Source organism: Bufo gargarizans, chromosome 8 (genome assembly GCF_014858855.1).
Source record: "Bufo gargarizans isolate SCDJY-AF-19 chromosome 8, ASM1485885v1, whole genome shotgun sequence".
NCBI classification, from domain to species: domain Eukaryota; kingdom Metazoa; phylum Chordata; class Amphibia; order Anura; family Bufonidae; genus Bufo; species Bufo gargarizans.
This window is the reverse complement of record NC_058087.1, coordinates 84,837,238-84,858,832: the sequence shown is the minus strand read 5'-3', so window position 1 is coordinate 84,858,832 and position 21,595 is coordinate 84,837,238. Positions and strand designations below refer to the sequence as shown.

The 21,595-nt window shown below is 44.4% G+C and overlaps 1 protein-coding gene across 2 annotated transcripts in view; it reads right to left on the bottom strand.

Annotated features, from left to right (window-relative positions):
- LOC122945346 overlaps window positions 1-21,595 on the bottom strand; it is an 82,786-nt gene that overhangs the window by 33,897 nt on the left and 27,294 nt on the right. For both annotated transcript variants that reach the window (XM_044304417.1, XM_044304416.1), the window contains exons 3-4: window positions 14,209-14,308; window positions 12,091-12,142 (exon numbers count right to left, since the gene is read on the bottom strand). In XM_044304417.1, coding sequence (XP_044160352.1) covers window positions 12,091-12,142 — 52 coding nt within the window. In that variant the 5' untranslated portion in view covers window positions 14,209-14,308. The remainder of the gene's footprint in view (window positions 1-12,090; window positions 12,143-14,208; window positions 14,309-21,595) is intronic.

Below are 21,595 nucleotides of genomic sequence, written 5' to 3'. Positions count from 1 at the left end.
ATTTTATTCAGTTTTTTTGTATCTCTAGGACTGTAACTGGTTAATCTTAAGTTGTTACAAACTTCCTCTTCTTATCTTAGGAGCCTCCCCCCTCCCCATTCTGCTGTGAGTCGAGCTCTGTCTATGCAACGCTATGAGGAGACAAAGGGGGGGGGAGACAGAGAACTGTGCTGTGGGCAGTTTTTGTCTTCTATCTCCCCACAGATGCTTTGAAGAAGATGTGTGCACTGTGAGAGGATGCTAAAGCCAATCCCTTGGCTGGATGAATATAATACACACATATAACTCACTGCCTATAGAAGAACACCTCTTTGAAGTGTCATATATAACGTGTGCAGTTAAGGGTGGGTGATATGGCCTAAAATCTATATTGCAAGATAATTTGAAGCATGTGCGATATGCAATATATATTGCGATATATTATTTTCTTCTGTATGTATACAAAAAATACAAATTACAAAACCTTTAAAGAAATTTTTAATGTGTATTGTGTAACACAGTAACAGATCTTTTTCCAAACAATGTAAAGATGAAGACTAAGTGTTAGTAAAACACTAATTTGTTGAAAATAAAGTACAAAATGTAAAAAAAAATAAACATTACATTTCTTCATCCTGTCCTGATTACTTATTTATATTGCACAAGTTGGAAGGCTGAAAAGTCAGCCTGAATTTGTGGGAGGTGCGTCTCACCCTTTTAAGTGCCGTCTCCCGTCTCCTCTGGGCGCTTCTGTTCACACTCGCTGGATAAGGAGCCGCCTCGCTTTCACTACTGCAGTCCGATTCATCCGCCGCTTGTACACCGCCTGTCCGCGTCTCCAGGACAGGTAAGTTCCTTCCATCAGTCCCGTCCCCTCCACAGGGCTCCTCCGATCAGCGCTTATGTGTTTCCCTGCTTCTGGTCGCAGGGTCGGCGTGCGTTCCAGCGTGGAACACACGTGGAGAATCGCTGCCGGATTTGTGTGTTCACCACCTATACGCGTCTCCAGGACAGGTAAGCTCCTTCCCTCAGTCCATTCCCTCCACAGGGCTCCTCCGATCAGCGCTCATGAGTTTCCCCGCTTCCGGTCGCGGGGTCGGCGTACGTTTCAGCGTGGGACGCATGTTCAGAACCTCTGCCGGACTTGTGTGTTTTGCATTACAGGTGGTGTCCTGGTTAGTACTGTGTCATTGCTGCCCAATCTTATCGGTGCTTACTCCTCCTGGTTCCTCTATGCTTCCTACAGCTGCATTTTGCAGATCAGGCTCACACACACCAACATCGCTCGTGTTAGGGGCTTGCAGCTAAACCAGCTCCTCTATTCCTTGTTGTGGTTGCTAGGTGCTGGTCATACAGTGCAAAATCCTCACGATGGAGCGCATGCCATGGATACGACTGTGAGGAGATACGACTGCCATGGATACGACTCACCTGGGATGGAAATACACAGCTTCAGCCTAGACACTATGCACAGTCACTGCACGCTGACCATTTGCCTGCCATCATCTGTACTGATATGTAGTGGTAGCAGGCCCGTTCTGTATGTGTATGTTCATTTATTCGTATGCTATGTTTTTTCCTGTTTCCCACTGGATCTCCCAGGCTTGTACCTACCTCTGTCTGCTGGTCCACCCAGGCTCATACCTACCTCTGTCTCCTGGATCGCCCAGGTTCGTACCTACCTCTATCTGCTGGTCCACCCAGGCTCATACCTACCTCTGTCTCCTGGATCGCCCAGGCTCATACCTACCTCTGCCTCCTGGATCGCCCAGGTTCGTACCTACCGCTGCCTCCTGGATCGCCCAGGTTCGTACCTACCTCTGTCTCCTGGATCGCCCAGGCTCATATATACCTCTGTCTCCTGGATCGCCTAGGCTGTCATCTCCTCAGTTATTCCTCCTTCTGACTCGACCAGATTTTGTTCTTCTGTGAACGGGTACGTTTCAGTTTATTTATTATGTATCATTGTCAGTTAATCCTGGTTTGCCCAGGCTCTGTTCTTCCTTCTCTGCCTGGCACATTCAGGTCTGGTCTTCCTGCATGTCTACTACTCCGGGTTTTTCCAGGGTCTCTCGCTGTCGGCCGGATCCATCCAGGCTTTAGCCTTCTATCCATTACAATACTTCCCCATGATCCGCCCACAGGCCCACTTACTCTTTCACACTTGTTGCACCCAAGCCTGTCCCTTCCTGGTTCACTTTTCCTGGCACTGCCAGGTCGGTCCATCACCGGGCTACGTGGTGCAGTATTTCTGGGTCACTCCTCGTGTCTCCACTTAGGTTCACTTATTCCTGTCACCTGGTTCGAGGTTCCCCATTTACGGGCCCGTTTCTTCCCTCCACCTCACGCTCGTCCATGCTCTGCACTCCTCACATCCCGGTTCGCTCGGTTTCGCTCAGTTTTCTTCCTATCGGTTGAGTAGTGGTAGGGCTTTGGTTGGTCTGTATGTCCTACTTTCTCTTCCAGGTTCTTGCCAGTTCCATTCATCCGACATTTTGCTTAGATCAGGTTAAGTAAGACATCTTCAGAGGTCTTATCCAGCAACCTCAGGTACGTTACTCGGACTTTCACAAGCCTCTCTCTTCGTGGCACCGGTCGTTCTTACGGTCCTGTATAGTCACCCAGAACTGTTTCTTTCTCTGCAGGTTAAGCATGTCACGAGCCTCAGACATGGATGACTCCATGTCAGTCCCTGAAACTTCTGTTTCAGGTCAGTCCGGCACCATGTTCCTGAGAAGTTGGACGATTCCCAAGCTCATCGCAGAACTTAACAGACGAAAGATCCCTCACCCAGCCTCTGCTCATAAGACAGAATTGTATAAACTGCTGATGACCAGCCCGAGAGCGTCAGGTGTCCAGTCAGGGATCACGTCCATTCAGCAGTCGCTGTCACAATTACAGTCCACTATTGACTCCCTGGTCTGCTCGGTGGCAGACGTTCAGTCCAGGGTGACGGTGCTGGAGTCTCGGGCCCCTGAGCCCACCCAAGCGTCAGACCCTCTGGCAGTGCTTCTCAGGTGTCTTCGCCAGGTATTACCAGTCTCACCCCTCAGGTGGCTCCTGCCCATTTCATTCTGGATGGTATCAAAAAAGATATTTTGGCTGGGAAGGATGTGAACTTGGCATGCATCCTTATCGCCTCACAAGACCTTCCTGAAAACAGGGTCATTAACGGTGGCGATGTCTCTCTCATTCTGAAGGCCAAGGATGCAAGGCTTAACAGGAAGCTCTCCATTAGTGTTGATCACGAATATTCGAATTTTTATCGCGAATATAGGTACTTTGAAAATTCGCAAATATTTTGAATATAGTGATATATATTCGTAATTTCGAATATATATATTTTTTTTTTATCAGTACACATATCCCTCCCTGCATCTAGCTTGTGGGCCAATGAGAAGGCTGCAGTATATTTGACTTTAGGAGTAGTGTTTGCAAATATTCGTAATACGATTTTTTAATTGCGAATTGAAACATTACAACTTACAACTATTAGACAAATAAGATTATAGCACTATATTAGCTAAATTGCTCTATATAAAAAAAAAAATTGAATATTCATAATACTCTAAAACAAGAATTTATAGCAATATAGCGAATATTCGGGAAAAAAAAGAATATAGAGCAATTTAGCTAATATAGTGCTATAATCTTCTTTGTCTAATAGTTGTCATTTTTTTCTCATCTGAAAAAAATTACAACTATAAAAAAAGATTATAGCACAATATTATAATTGCTCTATATTTGTTTTTTTCCCGAATATTTGCTATATTGCTATATATTCTTGTTTTAGAATATTACGAAAATTTGAAAAAACGAAGTTATAGCAATATAGCGAATATTCGTAAAAAAAACGAATATAGAGTAATTTAGCTAATATAGTGCTATAATCTTTTTTTTTATAGTTGTAATTTTTTTCCAATCTGAACTTCAGATGAGAAAAAAAATTACAACTATTAGAAAAGGAAGATTGTAGCACTATATTATCAAAATTGCTCTAAATTATTATTTTTTCGAATATTCGATATATTGCTATATATTCTTGTTTTAGAATATTAAGAATATTTGAAAAAACAAAGTTATAGCAATATAGTGAATATTCGAAAAAAAACTAATATAGAGCAATTTTGCTAATATAGTGCTATAATCGTCTTTGTCTAATAGTTGTAAGTTGAAAAATTAGCAATAAAAAATTTGCATAACAAACATTTGCATATTACACAATCATTAACTTGCAGATTTTTCGAGTAAAAAAAAAATCGTTGAATATAACAAATATTCGAATTTGCAAATATTCGACGAATATTCTACAAAATATTCGCGAAATATCGCAAATTCGAATATGACCCCTGCCGCTCATCACTACTCTCCATCCCTGAATTTGTTTTGGCATTCAGTCTTTTTAGGGACATTGTTTGTTCAGCTCAGCTTGGAAGGAGAGAGGAATTAGACTCTTACCTCTACCTTGTCACCGATCTGGGGCACAAGTATGGTGGCTCGTCGTTTTACGACTACCACCGCTCCTTTTCGGCTAAGGCTGCTGCTGCCCTGGTTCAGTTCCAGTTTATCACCAACTGGGCCAACACTGATATGGAGCTTTTTTGCCGCCACTTTGCGGGTCTTAGGGCCCCTTCATGTACAGTGTGCCAGTCAATATTTCACTCCTCAGACTGGTGTCCTAACTCTGTCAACCCCATTCAGGATAGGTCCCTGCCCGGCCCCTCGGGTCCCCAACTGGGCGCCCCCGGGGTTGACAAGCACGGTTGCCCCATAGTGTACCTGGGTAGGAGCCAGGTCTGTAACAACTTTAACGTGAGTGGTTGTGTCTTCAATGGTTGCAGAGCTCTCCACATTTGCTCATTGTGCTTCAGGGCTCACCCTCGTCCCGCCTGTCCCAAAAGGTCCGCTAAGCAGTCCTGACTAGCCGACATTAATCTTGATCTGCTTGGTGTCCTTCTGCGGGATCATCATGACAGAGGGTTCGTGAAATTCCTGCCGTCTGGTTTCGCGGAAGGCTTCCATACGGGCCTTATTGCTCTCCCTCAGACGTCTTGGGAAGGTGGTAACTTGAGGTCTGCCTCTGGGAACCCGGCGGCCGTTGAAGAGTTGCTCCAGTCTGAGGTTGATAAGGGTTTTCTCATTGGCCCGCTTGAGGTTATTCCTTTTTCTTGCCTAGTATCTAAAAAATCATTGAATAAAAAACGGTTAATTTATGACCTGTCCGCTCCTCATGCCTCTGCCACGCCCAGCCTCAACTCACTCATCCCATCAGAAGAATTCGCCATGCAATATTCCTCTATTGATGCAATATTCCTCTATAGACGCCTTCAAGCTCCTTCCCATTCAACCGCATTTATGGGGATACTACGGCCTTAGATGGGCTGGTCGCTACTATTTTGCGAACAGACGTACATTTGGTTCAAAGAGTAGTCCATGGTTGTTCGATCAATTTGCCAAGGCTTTGCATTGGATCCTCCTCCATCATGGCGGTTTGCCTACGGTCATCCACTACCTCGATGATTTCCTGATCATCGAGGATCCACATGGCGGATTGGGCAATCTGGCTACTCTACTCAAAAAAATTTCCAGCCTGCAGGTCCCGGTAGCCCAGCCCAAAACAGAGGGCCCTGCCGATAGGGTGACTTTTTTAGGCATCATTCTGGATTCCATCCGGATGGAGGACAGCCTCCCGGAGGAGAAACTCGCTAGCTGCCGGGTGGTGATTTCCCACGCTGTGTCCTCGGGCCTTCTTTCCAGGGTTGAGCTTCAATCCTTGTTGGGGTAGTTCAATTTTGCCTCCAGGATCATGCCACTGGGCAGGGCATTCACCTACAGGCTGCTCCAGCTGTTGCCTTCGGCTCCTGACCAGGACAGCATCGTCCATGTGGACAGCCATGTCACGGCGGATTTGGCCATGTGGTCACTGTTCTTATCCTCATGGAACAGCATTTCCCTTTTTGTGCCTTCATGGGGACTGTCATACCCCACCATTTTTTTGGGATGGAGCTGCGTCCTGCGGGTTCGCAGCAATCTCTAGGTCCCATTGGATGGCTGGTCAGTGGCCCGTAGAAGTCCAGTCGGACCCCGAAAGTCTGAGCTCTTCTTCCCTCCTAGAACTTTACCCTATTGTGGCGGCTGCTCAAGTGTGGGGACATCAGTGGGCCAATTGCTCTCCCTTACCCATAACTTTCATGTGTGTTGTAGTCACATCCCAGGAGTCGAGAATGTATACTGCCGAGGTACATTCCAAACCGAAATGTCGAAATTTCCCAGGCTTTTTGTAACCTTGTGCTCTGAAAAGAATTTAATGTTTTATTTTCTCTGCACCAGTCTCCTCGATTCTTTTTGCCCACTGCTAGGCTTACCCTCGCTCCTGGCTCCCGGCACAACTCAGCCAGCTTAGGGTAGGGGTAGGTGCTTCTCCTCATCATTTGCTTTAGCCTCTCCCATAAGTTGGAAGGCTGAAAAGTCAGCCTGAATTTGTGGGAGGGGCGTCTGACCCTTTTAAGCGCCGGCTCCCGTCTCCTCTGGGCGCTTCCGTTCACACTCACCCCCCCTCCTTTTTTTCTTCAAACTCCCTTTAAGGTATGCCCACTGCTAGGCTTACCCTCGCTCCTGGCTCCCAGCACAACTCATCCAGCACAAGTCATTTGCTTTAGCCTCTCCCATAAAAATAAAAAGCTGCACATATTTGAACTAAAAACCCTTCAAGTTCAACATGTATATTTTCCATTAAAGGGAACTTGTCATCAGCTTTATGCTGCCCATACTAACGGCAGCATGAAGTAGAGACAGGTCAGTTGATTTCATTGGTCTGTGTAGTTTAAGGCTGGGTTCACACCTGAGCGTATACGATAAGCGCTTTTTACAGGCGTTTTTATCGGGCGTTTTTGAGGCGTATTTTGGGCGTTTTTGTATTTTGGAAACGCGCGTAGTACGCGCGTTTGTGTGATTAACCACAGAGGCACTCAATGAAAAACTGCCACAATACACGCGACAATACGCCCCAAAGAAGCTCCTTAACTTCTTGGGGTGTGGGGCGTTTTACAGCGCGTTTGTACGCGCTGTAAAATGCTCAGGTGTGAACCTAGCCTAAAAGTAACTTCACAATCATTGCAGACTGGGCCTGGAAAAGAGTCACGGCCAACTGAGAAGAGTCATGGTTATTCATGAATTCCTGCTCTCCCTGCCCACCTGCTGATGATTACAGTCTTCTACCTAGTTTTCTCCCTTTCTTTCTAGGAGAGAACTGCCAATCATCAACAGATGGGCGTGGAGAGTAGGAGATTATGAATAACCAGGACTCTTCTCAAGTACATTTGACTCTTTTCAAGGCCTGGGCTGCAATGATTATGATGCTGGTTCTCGGCAACCACTTACTTTTAGCGCATGAGTGACACACCGCTGATATCAGAATTTCTGTCACTATTTTATGCCGCACTCAGTGACCTCAGTGAGGTCTGCATAAAGCTGATGACAGGTTCCCTTTAAATAGACAACAAAATTGCAAACTTGCAAATCAATATGTAGTGCAAATACAAACATGACTGAACGAACACCAGTGTTTACGCTACTTGCGTGCAGTGATTAAACTTCTTGCACATCAGACAAGGTTTTTTGCCAGGAACACAAGTTTGTCCACAGTCTTGGGCTTCAGTGCAAATCGGTGGCATGTTAATATGTTGCCACTAGTGCTAAATGCCCTTTCTGAGGGGGCGCTTGTGGCAGGAATGCAAAAGTATTTCTTGGCTAGGCTTGCCACCCTGGGAAAATTAGCCTCGTGCACGCTCCACCACTCCAGTGGGTCAGCTTCTCCTTCTACATCCAGTCCCTGCAGGTAACTCTTAAGCTCAATTTCAATCACTTCTCTGTTAGTGAGGGCAGCTGGGCTAGGCTGAGCAGATGCCTTTTTGAAAAAGCTGCCCAGACTTCGTTTACACCTCTTGGGTTCTCTCTGGGCTTCTCCATCAGCTCCTGTGCTTGTGTGTGATAGTGGTGACTCTGTGGCAGACACAGCTTGCCTCTCTAGCAGTGCCTGAATTTCTGCTGCTGCTTTTGTGAAGATGAAGTCTCTTTGGTCATCTGCTATATATGATGATCTCAAGGGTGGGTCGACCAAGGAGGCCATATCCAGGAGGTCATCAGTTTCAGCATCTGAGTACTTCTCAATTAAATACTTGAGGATGGCTCTCTTCATGTCCTTTGTCATGTCTGTGTCAATGTCATCAGCAGCTAGAGGAAGAACTGTGGTGTTTAGAAGGTGGAGCACAGGTTTGACATTCGACACACACACATACTCTTCTCCAGACAGAGCATCTGAACTCCAACAGGGGATTGAGGGTCTTGTTCATAGATTCTAACACATCAATGTCCTGCCAAGTTGCTACCAGGTGCCTGGTTTTCCGGTCTGCTTTCAGGACCTGAGACCCCCATCTTGTTGGTGTTTCAGTGATGAGGCGGTGAGGAGGCAGGTTTAGCATCTTATCTCTTCTTCCTTTTGAGCCAATGAAATGATGCCTGGGCCTCAGAAAGTACTGCCCTTTTTCTGAAGATGTATATACCGCTTACTTTCTGTAATAAAGTAGAGATTGCATTGACCATCTATGTGTCAGCGTCTAGTCTCTCAGCCACGCGTGGATATTAACCCCTGGGGGGTACCTTGATTCGGAGCACCAGAGTGTATCTTAAAGGCTTTAATTAAAAGCCGCTTTGTCACATCCTTCCATTTTTCTTTGCGGACCATAAAAAACGGAAGACACACGGAACCATTACGTCCGTTTTATACAGACTTACGGAACAGAAAGATAACGGAAACCATACGGAATTAAAATAGGGCACTCGGATCCGTGATTGCAGACCACAAAACAACAATGGTCGTGTGAATGCACCCTAAAGTGTATGGGGAAATAACCGCAGGTAGTTTCCACTGCTGATGGAGCTGAGCTCAGGAAAACTCACAATTAGAGATGAAGATAGTAGAATAAGAACACTGCTGAGGCTTTTTCACACTGCTGGCAGGAGTTTCAGCATGCTGTTCAAATTACGCTGCGTGGCTATTTCTCCAGCCAAATCCTGGCATATTTGCTGGATCTCTGCTGGACCCCATCATATTCAATGGGACCAGTGGGCATTCTGGTAACGTCTGGCAATGCCAAATCCAGAGAGCTCCTGTCCCAATTGTAAAACAATAAATGTAGCATACAAGTCATATAATGGCCAGAAATAGTACTACTCCTTATGTACACACACAGAGCATATTTGGAAATATTAGGCTACTTTCACACCTGCGTTAGGTGCGGATCTGTTTGGTATCTGCACAGACAGATCTGCACCTATAATGCAAACGCTTGTATCTGTTCAGAACAGACCCGTTTGCATTATTCTTTTAAAAAAAAAGTCTAAGTCAAAACAGATCCGTTCTGACTTACAATGAAAGTCAATGGGGGACGGATCCGTTTTCAACTGCACCATATTGTGTCAGTGAAAACGGATCCGTCCCCATTGACTTACATTGTAAGTCAGGACGGATCCGTTCGGCTCCACTTTGCCAGGTGCAAGCAGCGTTTTGGTGTCCGCATCCAGAACGGAATGGAGGCAGAACGGAGCCAAACTGATGCATTCTCAACGGATCCTTATCCATTCAGAATGCATTGGAGCTGAACTGATCCGCTTTGAACCGTTTGTGAGAGCCCTGAACGGAACTCACAAACGGAATTCAAAACGCCAGTGTGAAAGTAGCCCTATCTGAGACTATAGGTATATGTTAGTAGGGAAATTTATCATGAAGGGAATATTTGAAGAGCGCATTGCTGTAATTTGCATACAATTTATCAAACGTCTCACACGGTTTCATAAATTTGGCACATCTTTAAACGCAATACTTTTGTCTCTAGATGTGGCTTTAGTTTTTACCCCTACTACAATAAGACTGCACAGTTGATAAGGCTGGGGCTAGACAGCGACCTGAAGATCACAGGACATCATAGCTAATCACTGTCAATGGCGTCACAATGCAACACACGACATGTCATGACTCATGCTTTCCTCATAGAATACTAAGGAGAAGCTGGGAGGGACTCGGGAGATATAGCCGTCAGCCAAACAATTGTGTTCAACTGCTCAGTAAGGCCTCCTGCACACGACCGTTGTGTGCACCCGTGGCCGTTGTCCCGTTTTCCGTTTTTTTTTCGCGGACCCATTGACTTTCAATGGGTCCGTGGAAAAATCGGAAAATGCACCGTTTTGCAGCCGAGGCCGTGATCCGTGTATCCTGTCCGTCAAAAGAATATGACCCGTCCTATTTTTTTGACGGACAACGGTTCACAGACCCATTCAAGTCAATGGGTCCGTGAAAGAACACGGATGCACACAAGATTGGCATCCGTGTCCGTGATCCGTGGCCGTAGGTTGCTTTCATACAGACGGATCCGAAGATCCGTCTGCATAAAAGCTTTTTCTGATCTAAGTTTTCACTTCGTGAAAACTCATTTCCGACAGTATATTCTAACACAGAAGCGTTCCCATGGTGATGGGGACGCTTCTAGTTAGAATACACTACAAACTTTGTACAAGACTGCCCCCTGCTGCCTGGCAGCACCCGATCTCTTACAGGGGGATATGATAGCACAATTAACCCCTTCAGGTGCGGCACCTAAAGGGGTTAATTGTACTATCATATTCCCCTTTAAGAGATCAGGGCTGCCAGGCAGCAGGGGGCAGACCCCCCCCCTCCCCAGTTTGAATATCGTTGGTGGCACAGTGTGCACCCACCATCGCCCCCCCCCTCCCTCCCTCTATTGTAATAAATCGTTGGTGGCACAGTGTGCCCCCACCATCGCCCCCCCTCCCTCCCTCTATTGTAATAAATCGTTGGTGGCACAGTGTGCCAACACCATCGGCCCCCCCTTCCTCCCTCTATAGCTCTATAGCAGTAACAACATTGGTGGCAGTGTGCGGCCTCCCATTCCCCCCCCCCCCCATCATTGGTGGCAGCGGAGTTCCGATCGGAGTCCCAGTTTAATCGCTGGGGCTCCGATCGGTAACCATGGCAACCAGGAAGCTACTGCAGCCCTGGTTGCCATGGTTACTTAGCAATAGTACAACAGTATAAGATTCATACTTACCTGTTTGCTGCTGCGATGTCTGAACGGCCGGGAGCTCCTCCATACTGTGCCACCAACGATTTCTAACATTAGAGGGAGGAAGGGGGGCCCCCCTGCTGCCTGGCAGCCCTGATCTCTTACAGGGGAATATGATAGTACAATTAACCCCTTTAGGTGCCGCACCTGAAGGGGTTAATTGTGCTATCATATCCCCCTGTAAGAGATCGGGTGCTGCCAGGCAGCAGGGCGCAGTCTTGGACAAAGTTTGTAGTGTATTCTAACCTGAAGCGTCCCCATCACCATGGGAACGCCTCTGTGTTAGAATATACTGTCGGATCTGAGGTTCACAAAGTAGCTCATATCCGACAGTATATTCTAACATAGAGGCGTTACCATGGTGATGGGGACGCTTCAAGTTAAAATATACCATCGGATTGGAGAAAACGTCAATCCGATGGTATAAAAGAACTCCAGACTTTACATTGAAAGTCAATGGGGACGGATCCGTTTGAAATGGCACCATATTGTGTCAACATCAAACGGATCCGTCCCCATTGACTTGCATTGTAATTCAGGATGGATCCGTTTGGCTCCGCACGGCCAGGCGGACACCAAAACGACTTTTTTTTCATGTCCGTGGATCCTCCAAAAATCAAGGAAGACCCACGGACGAAAAAACGGTCACGGATCACGGACCCACGGACCCCGTTTTTGCGGACCGTGAAAAAAAACTGTCGTGTGCAGGAGGCCTAAAGCTAATTGAAGCGGATATATTAAGAAATATTTTTGTTTTATATTCAAAATACAGTCTATAAGGATATTGTGTGTGTCTCAAAGGAAACTATGTTATCGATAACCCACTCAAGGTTTATGCTCAAGGACCCAGGCACTGGAACGCAGAGTCCCTCATTGCCACATGAAAACTAAAAGGATTAGGAAGTACAGCATGGAACAATAGCAAGCTGTACTATGAATCCAACAGAATCTAAACCTTTCCAAGTGACAGTACCTTGTACTGAAGCAGATGAATCATCTTCAGATGGCCGTCTCTCATCATACATCTGTATAATAAAGCAGGATGTAAGTGCCATGTGAACTGTATACACTTCCTCTTACAAAATACATTGCTAATAAGCAATAAAACAATAAAAGTGTTGCTTATCCAACTCCAACAATGGAGTTGTGTATGTAAAGCCTTCCCTCTACCAAGCTTGAATAAGGGTACTTTTACACTAGTGTTATTAGAATCCGTCAGGATCCGGAAAACAGGATGCAAACTGATATCCTTTTTTTCTGGATCTGTTAAAAAGCCGGATCCATCTCATCCGAAATAATGGATCCGGTATAATTTTTTTTTTCAAAGATCAAAATCAAAACCCGCTCTTCCTATATCCCGGCGCAGGCGTATACAGAAAAACCGTATCTGGCGATCCTGCAATTTCTGGAACACTTATTATCAGATCCGGCATTAATACATCTCTATGGAAATTAAGTGCGACAAGTGCGGTATTGTTCCGGGATTTTGGCCAGAAAAAAATACTGCAGCAAGCTACAGTATTTTGCCCGGTCAATTACTGTACAAGGGACGGAACGGAAGACATCCTGATGCATACTGAACAGATTGCTTTCCATTCAGAATGCATTAGGACAAAACTGATGTGTTTTTGTTCCGGTATTGAGACCGGATTTCAATACCGGAAAAGAATAGATATAGTTCTGTACTGGATGACGTGAATGATACAAAGCAGGCTTGAAGCAAGTTTACACTCGCTTTACAGCTGCGTCCACCAATGCCAGAAGGACCCCATTGATTTACATGGAATCGCAAAGTGAACTGAAGAGTGGGAGTAAATGTTAGGAATCATTCACAGTAGCGGAATTTGCTAGTGGAATTTTAGCATGGCCACCGCTCCAAAATTTCACTGGTGAGTGAGTGATGTCTGTCTCCTATTATTTTAAATTTCATGATTAAGAACTGGTTTCCGTCACTCCCAGTCCAGTGGGGACCTCCGGGAACTGCTATGCTGAAAGGGAAGGCAGTATAATAGATAAGTTGGGGGGGAGCGGTTGCCAGTGTTTTAATTATACAATCCCTTTAACACCTTTTCGGGGGTCTTTTATTTAAAACCAGTATTTTAGACACGGTCTTAATAACCAATGCGCTGGTGGTGGCTGCGCATCCACCGGCGGTATACATCTACGCCAGCTTCCTTGCTGGCGTAGATTTAGAACATTTTCTACGTAGAAAGCAGGCAAAGAAAATGATAAATGTTCCCGCCCTGTTCCCCATCCACTATTTTAGACCAGGTGTGAGCGGGGAAAAGTTGCAGATCGCAGCACAAATAACCTGATATACGCCAGAAAATAGGCATATACCAGTTAGTAAATTACGCCCTATGTTAACATACTTATGAAGCAAAAAACTGGAAAAACTGGAGCTCATAAACAACCAATTTATGGAAAAATACTGTATTGTTACATAATAAATATTGTGTGGAATGCCATTAAAAAAGGAGAGTAGGAAACAGAGAAAAACACCATCCCGGGACTCAGATCCCACTACTGTTAGGGGAGTCTTTTGCATCCGTATGTTGCTCAGACTTTTAGTCTGTCTGTATGACACCAGACTATATCTAACTGCGATTTGGATGGTATATACCCTAGCCACAAGGCGTTTTACATGAGGACTCCTGCATCTCTGGCGGAGCTGCCACTTGCTGTCCTTTTCATGCCATTTGTTACTGAGGGCTCACCTTTATGATCTATTATATGCAATGTATTTGATTGATGAATCTTTGACTACAGTATATGCACTTTACTTGTGTTTAGTAATCTGTAGTATGCCAGGATAGTGTTTTTCTCTGTTCCCTACTCTCCTTTTTTAATGGCATTACACACAATATTTATTATGTAACAATAAAGTATTTTTCCATAAATTGGTTGTTTATGAGCTCCATTTTTCCAGTTTTTTGCTTAATATTTAGTGAGCTCTTCCATGTTACATGTGTATTGGGTAATCCCCATATGTAGACGCAATACTTTATTGGTCATTGTTTCGGCAGGGACACCCATGGTCGAATTTGTTTTTTAATGTTCACATACTTAGTAGAACGTCTTGAGCACATACCTTTTAATAGTTGTTCCTCTACTTGTTGGCTTTTAGTCCCTAGCGAAAATGAACGCCAGGCAGATCAAACACATCAGCCACTGTCATCTGTGAAGAACATCTGTGAAACAATGGTGATACCTGTGTTAGCATTCACCAGGCTGAACTAAGGAGGAAAGTCAAGTACAGGACAAAGACGCCCATTAGATGAATTCACACTTAATGAGGCCCTGTCCCCTCTCCTGACGTCTCCTATGTCATAACAATTCTGGAGCATCTTTCCACATAAAGGCGGCAAAGTTCAGCCAAAAGCTCTATCTCCCGACTCCCCCATACATATACGGCTCGGCCAAATGTGTTTGTGTATTCTATGGGAGAGGGGAGAAAGCCGCTGCCAGACACCACCAGTGACAGCTTATCTCCTGGGAGAACAGAAGATTTGTGGAGAAATACTCACCACGCCAAACCCTTCTCTCCTTGACATCATCTGTTGGGAAAGAGTCAGAGGCTCCCCACACACATTAGACTGTCAGTCGAAAACGCCATTCTTGGAGGGTCCAGCCTACAATACACTAGTCTGTATGGGGACTTTACTTTTTATCTTGTGCCAATCTTTTATTAGGGTGGTATCACATACAGATTTTTGTACCTTTTTTTGAGCCAAAGCCAGAAGTGGATCCAGCAGAAAGGAGTATAAGTCCTTCCTTTATATTTCTGACTCCCTTTCATCCATATCTGAATTTGACTCATAAACTGCATCAAAATCTGCCACAAAAAGACATTAGGGGTACCGCCTTTACTCCTGGTAGTTTATAAAAAGAACTGGCGGCAGTCTGCAATGAGGGTCCAGCTGGGTGTTACTAGTTAGGTGTGTCCCTGCATAGTCTGCCACTGACAGAACTGACTGGATAGTGTCAGACTATGTGGAAGGGACCCCCCCAACTGATAACACCCAGTTTGAGCTTTATTGCAAACTGCTGGCAATTTATTCATAGCTTCTCACAGGAATGGCACAACAAAAGGATCGATACTCCAAAATTGTTATTGCTAGAATGATTACATGGAGAATACAAGTAGATGCTACAACAGACATGTCAGGAGAGCTGCCCTATACTTAAAGGGAACCTGTCAGCGGCAAAAACCACCTAAAACGTCAAGCAGTACTATAAAGTAGCCAGCAGTGTGTTTCTAATGATTATTTTCTTCCTGCAGTCTGATACAGTCTGATGCCTGCAGCCTATCAGAGGCTGGTGCAGGGGGCGCGATGAGCCGTACAGCACGGGACACAGGCTGGAAGAGGCCTGCATCGCTGCCAGCCTGATGGAGGTAAGTATAAGTGTTTCTTTTTTTTATATGGTACTACTTACTGGCACATGATTGGGGGGCATCTATGGGGGTACTTGTTACTGGCACATGATTGGGGGGCATATATGAGGGTACTTGTTACTGGCACATCATTGGGGGGTATCTATGGGGGTACTTGTTACTGGCACATGATTGGGGGGCATATATGGGGCACTTGTTACTGGCACATAATTGGCAGGGCATCTATAGGAGGAACTTGTTACTGGCACAGGATTGGGGGCATCTATGGGGGTACTTGTTACTAGCACATGAATGGGGGGCATCTATGGGGCACTTGTTACTGGCACATGATTGGGGGCATCTATGGGGCACTTGTTACTGGCACATGATTGGGGGGCATCTATGGGGGGTACTTGTTGCTGGCACATGATTGGGGTGCGTCAATGGGGGTACTTGTTACTGGCACATGATTGGGGGCATCTATGGGGCACTTGTTACTGACACATTATTGGGGGGCAACTATGGGGGCACTTCTTACTGGCACATTATTGGTGGCACTTTTTACTGGCACATTTTTGGGTGGCACTATGGGGGCATCTATGGGGCACTTCTTACTGGCACATTATTGGGGGCATCTACTGAGGCCACAAAGAAGGGATATTTTATATGGGGGAAGAAGGGAGAGGAACACTATGGGGGCTTCTACTCAGGCCACAAAGAAGGGGTAATTTATATGGGGGGTTCTGTATAGGGGAATTTTATACTGGGGCACATTATTGTGGGCATTATGGGGAAAGGGAGAGAGGAGTACTATGGGCTCATTTATAGGGGCACTAAGAAGGGGTATTTTATACACTGAGGGCATCTACTAGGGCACAATATATGGGGCATTTTATACTGGCACATGTGAGAGATGGACTTTGTTTCTCTATGTGTATGTGGTGTGAACATTCTGTAGTACACATTTTTGTCCACAAGATGGCCGCAAACCAGATGTTTGACCCATGTGTGCATTCTTTTGTTTAAGGTAAATAGGGGAGGGGGAAAAACTGGGATTACATTACAGTTTTCAAATATACCTATGAACCTATCAGGTTAAGGAGCCAATAGTCTCTTCTTAAGGAACACCCCTTTTGTGATGTCATGTCTGCTATATATGTGAATGTATTTTTAAATAAACGAGGGTCTTGCTCAAGGGGATGAGGAAGTGCTTTCCCATGAAACCACCTAGTGTGTCTGGTCTCATTATGAAAGCTGTATGGCATGCACATACTTATACTTCTAATTGATTTGGCACCACACAAAGAAGAAGGAAATTGCGTCTCCTGGTTGGTCAGACAGCTTGCGTGATTTCCGATTCAAACGCCAGGAGAGGACTTGTGCAAAACCATCAGACGAGGTCACAAGCTGCAGCAAAGGTAAGAAGCTTTAATTCTTGCAACCTCCTCTGAGTCTTTTGCCCAAGTGGATTCTCAAGAGTTGAATTGGTGTTATCGCGATAGAAGGGTTCAAATTATAGCTGATCTGTCCGTTAGAACGAAAGAACGTGTTGAAATATTCCTTTGTGTGGTAGGACATGTTGGAACTCAGCAGAAGTTGTTAGACAGCCGAGTTGGATATCCTGTGACATAGAATTGAATCCCAGCCAAGTTCTGAAAAGAGTCTTGAGGAAAGTGTTAACACCAATTATCATAGGCGATTGGATGTTATTAAGCTATTGTATCCCGGTGAATGGACCAGGGGTCTTCACCAAGAGATATTGTGGGCTCGATACTATTATATATTGTTTGATCTATGTGTAACTGCGCTTAAGTTAGCGCATTCGATAGCAATTACTTATAGTAATTAGATATTGTTTGATCTTTGTGGAACTGCACTTAAGTTAGCAGGCTCGATAATAATTAAAGATCGTTTGATATTTGTGTAACCACAATCATGGGAAATTCTAATGTTGCAGAACAAAGTGAGGAGATGTTAACAGCAGCTCAGTTGATGAGAGAAAGAGAAGGAAAAGTTTCAGTAACTAAGTTAAAATTGTTCATGCATGCAATTGGTATGCCTGAAACTGGAAGATTAAATAAAAGGTTGTGGAAAGTGTATTGAAGGAAAAGAGAAGTTGGTTGAAGGATAATAATAGGTTGGTGCAAGCTGAGTTATGGTGGAAATTGTCTATGAAAGAAATTGAGAGAAATTGAAGAAATGATGAGCATTTCTTATTACAAGATGGAGGATTTTGAATCCTATGAGGAACAAAAGAAAAAAAAACATGTGGAATCCCTTCCCCATCACATCTGCTGTAACTTCCAAAAGTAATTATGTGACTTGTAGTTCCACAAGAACTTTTCCTGTTTTCTCTCAAAAATGTGCTCTCAAAAAGAACCCCTCCCATCTGTATTTTGCTCTTTTCTTCACATCCCCCTCCTGTGCTCTCACTGAACCCCCCCTCAGGAATTCAAACCCTCTCCATATGGGTTGGGGGGGGGGGGGGGCGGGTAATTGGTAATACATCTGCAGACTGTGAAAATACTAACATGTGTTATCTATAGATCTTCCAGACAGGGCTCCAGCATTGGATTAGATCCAATGATGTTTGCAAATAACCTTTCCAAATTGTATGTTCCATGGGTTTAAAATGTGCCCGTGGTGATTGCCCCATGATGCCAATTGTAAGTGTCCAATCCTATCAATCTAAGGTTGCACCCATTCTTAGTCCTTATTCAGATATGAGTGAAAGTGTAAGGATATCTGCATCATTGTATGATGTATGACATCTACCACACCCAGTAGTAACATCAATTTTGCCATGATGAATAGAATTCCCAATTCAGAGAAATTACTTATGTATGCTGCTTTATAGAAAATTAGTTAAAATAAGGTGAGTTTTCTCATATTATTGGTGAGATTTGGAAAATTTAGTCCAATGTAGAGCTGGGGATTTAATGCATAGTGAAGATCATTGAGTCTGGGAGGAAGCATTTAGGTCATCAGTCAGTCACATTGTCTGAATATACAACAGGGCAGGACATAGAGAGTGTGGAGAAAGTTTTCACTAGACTCCAGGAAAGCTGGGTGGATTTAGATTTTTGAGCTTACCTTATATATGCATGAGAAAATCCTAAGTGCTGCCTTTGTGGATGGTCTTAACTATCATCTTTAACCACTTCAGCCCCGCTAGGTGAAACCCCCTTCATGACCAGGCCACTTTTTACACTTCGGCACTACACTCCTTTCACCGTTTATCGCTCGGTCATGCAACTTACCACCCAAATGAATTTTACCTCCTTTTCTTCTCACTAATGGAGCTTTCATTTGGTGGTATTTTATTGTTGCTGACATTTTTACTTTTTTTGTTATTAATCAAAATGTAACGATTTTTTTGCAAAAAAATGAAATTTTTCACTTTCAGCTGTGAAATTTTGCAAAAAAAACGACATCCATATAAAAAAAATTCTCTAAATTTATAGTTCGACATGTCTTTGATAAAAAAAAAATGTTTGGGCAAAAAAAAAATGGTTTGGGTAAAAGTTATAGCATTTACAAACTATGGTACAAAAATGTGAATTTCCGCTTTTTGAAACGGCTCTGATTTTCTGAGCACCTGTCATGTTTCCTGAGGTTCTACAATGCCCAAACAGTAGAAAAACCCCACAAATGACCCCATTTCGGAAAGTAGACACCCTAAGGTATTTTTTGTCACAAGTTAGCGGAAAATGATGATGATTTTTTTTTTATTTTTTTTTCTTACAAAGTCTCATATTCCACTAACTTGCGACAAAAAATAAAAAATTCTAGGAACTCACCATGCCCCTCACAGAATACCTTGGGGTGTCTTCTTTCCAAAATGGGGTCACTTGTGGGGTAGTTATACTGCCCTGGCAATTTAGGGGCCCAAATGTGTGAGAAGAACTTTGCAATCAAAATGTGTAAGAAATGACCGGTGAAATCCGAAAGGTGCACTTTGGAATATGTGCCCCTTTGCCCACCTTGGCAGCAAAAAAGTGTCACACATGTGGTATCGCCGTACTCAGGAGAAGTTGGGGAATGTGTTTTGGGGTGTCATTTTACATATACCCATGCTGGGTGAGAGAAATATCTTGGCAAAAGACAACTTTTCCCATTTTCTTATACAAAGTTGGCATTTGACCAAGATATTTTTCTCACCCAGCATGGGTATATGTAAAATGACACCCCAAAACACATTCCCCAACTTCTCCTGAGTACGGCGATACCAGATGTGTCACACTTTTTTGCTGCCAAGGTGGGCAAAGGGGCACATATTCCAAAGTGCACCTTTCGGATTTTGCAGGGCATTTTTTACACATTTTGATTGCAAAGTTCTTCTCACACATTTGGGCCCCTAAATTGCCAGGGCAGTATAACTACCCCACAAGTGACCCCATTTTGGAAAGAAGACACCCCAAGGTATTCCGTGAGGGGCATGGCGAGTTCCTAGAATTTTTTATTTTTTGTCGCAAGTTAGTGGAATATGAGACTTTGTAAGGAAAAAAGAAAAAAAAAGAAAAATCATCATTTTCCGCTAAATTGTGACAAAAAATAAAAAATTCTAGGAACTCGCCGTGCCCCCCACGGAATACCTTGGGGTGTCTTCTTTCCAAAATGGGGTCACTTGTGGCGTAGTTATACTGCCCTGGCAATTTAGGGGCCCAAATGTGTAAGAAGTACCTTGAAATCAAAATGTGTAAAAAATGGCCTGCGAAATCCGAAAGGTGCCCCTTTGCCCACCTTGGCTGCAAAAAAGTGTGACACATCTGGTATCGCCGTACTCAGGAGAAGTTGGGCAATGTGTTTTGGGGGGTCATTTTACATATACCCATGCTGGGTGAGAGAAATATCTTGGCAAAAGACAACTTTTCCCATTTTTTTATACAAAGTTGGCATTTGACCAAGATATTTCTCTCACCCAGCATGGGTATATGTAAAATGACACCCCAAAACACATTCCCCAACTTCTCCTGAGTACGGCGATACCACATGTGTGACACTTTTTTGCAGCCTAGATGCGCAAAGGGGCCCAAATTCCTTTTAGGAGGGCATTTTTAGACATTTGGATCCCAGACTTCTTCTCACACTTTCGGGCCCCTAAAAAGCCAGGGCAGTATAAATACCCCACATGTGACCCCACTTTGGAAAGAAGACACCCCAAGGTATTCAATGAGGGGCATGGCGAGTTCCTAGAATTTTTTTTTTTTTTGCATAAGTTAGCGGATATTGATTTTTTTTTGTTTTTTTTCTCACAAAGTCTCACTTTCCGCTAACTTAGGACAAAAATTTCAATCTTTCATGGACTCAATATGCCCCTCACAGAATACCTTGGGGTGTCTTCTTTCCGAAATGGGGTCACATGTGGGGTATTTATACTGCCCTGGCTTTTTAGGGGCCCTAAAGCGTGAGAAGAAGTCTGGAATATAAATGTCTAAAAATGTTTACGCATTTGGATTCCGTGAGGGGTATGGTGCGTCCATGTGAGATTTTATTTTTTGACACAAGTTAGTGGAATATGAGACTTTGTAAGAAAAAACAAAAACAAACAAAAAATGTCCGCTAACTTGTGCCAAAACAAATGGCTGAATGGAGCCTTACCGGGGGGGAGTGATCAATGACAGGGGGGTGATCAATGACATGGGTGTGATCACCCATATAGACTCCCTGATCACCCCCCTGTCACTGATCACCCCCCCTGTAAGGCTGCATTCAGACATCCGAATGATTTTTTACGGATCCATGGATACATGGATCGGATCCACAAAACGCATGCGGACGTCTGAATGGAGCCTTACAGGGGGGTTATCAATGACAGGGGGTGATCAGGGTAATCAGGGTGATCACCCCCCTGTCACTGATCACCCCCCCTGTAAGGCTCCATTCAGACATCCGCATGATTTTTTACGGATCCATGGATACATGGATCGGATCCACAGAACGCATGCGGACGTCTGAATGGAGCCTTACAGGGGGGTTATCAATGACAGGGGGTGATCAGGGTAATCAGGGTGATCACCCCCCCTGTAAGGCTCCAAGCAGCCATCCGCATGATTCTTTACGGATCCATGGATACATGGATCGGATCCACAGAACGCATGCG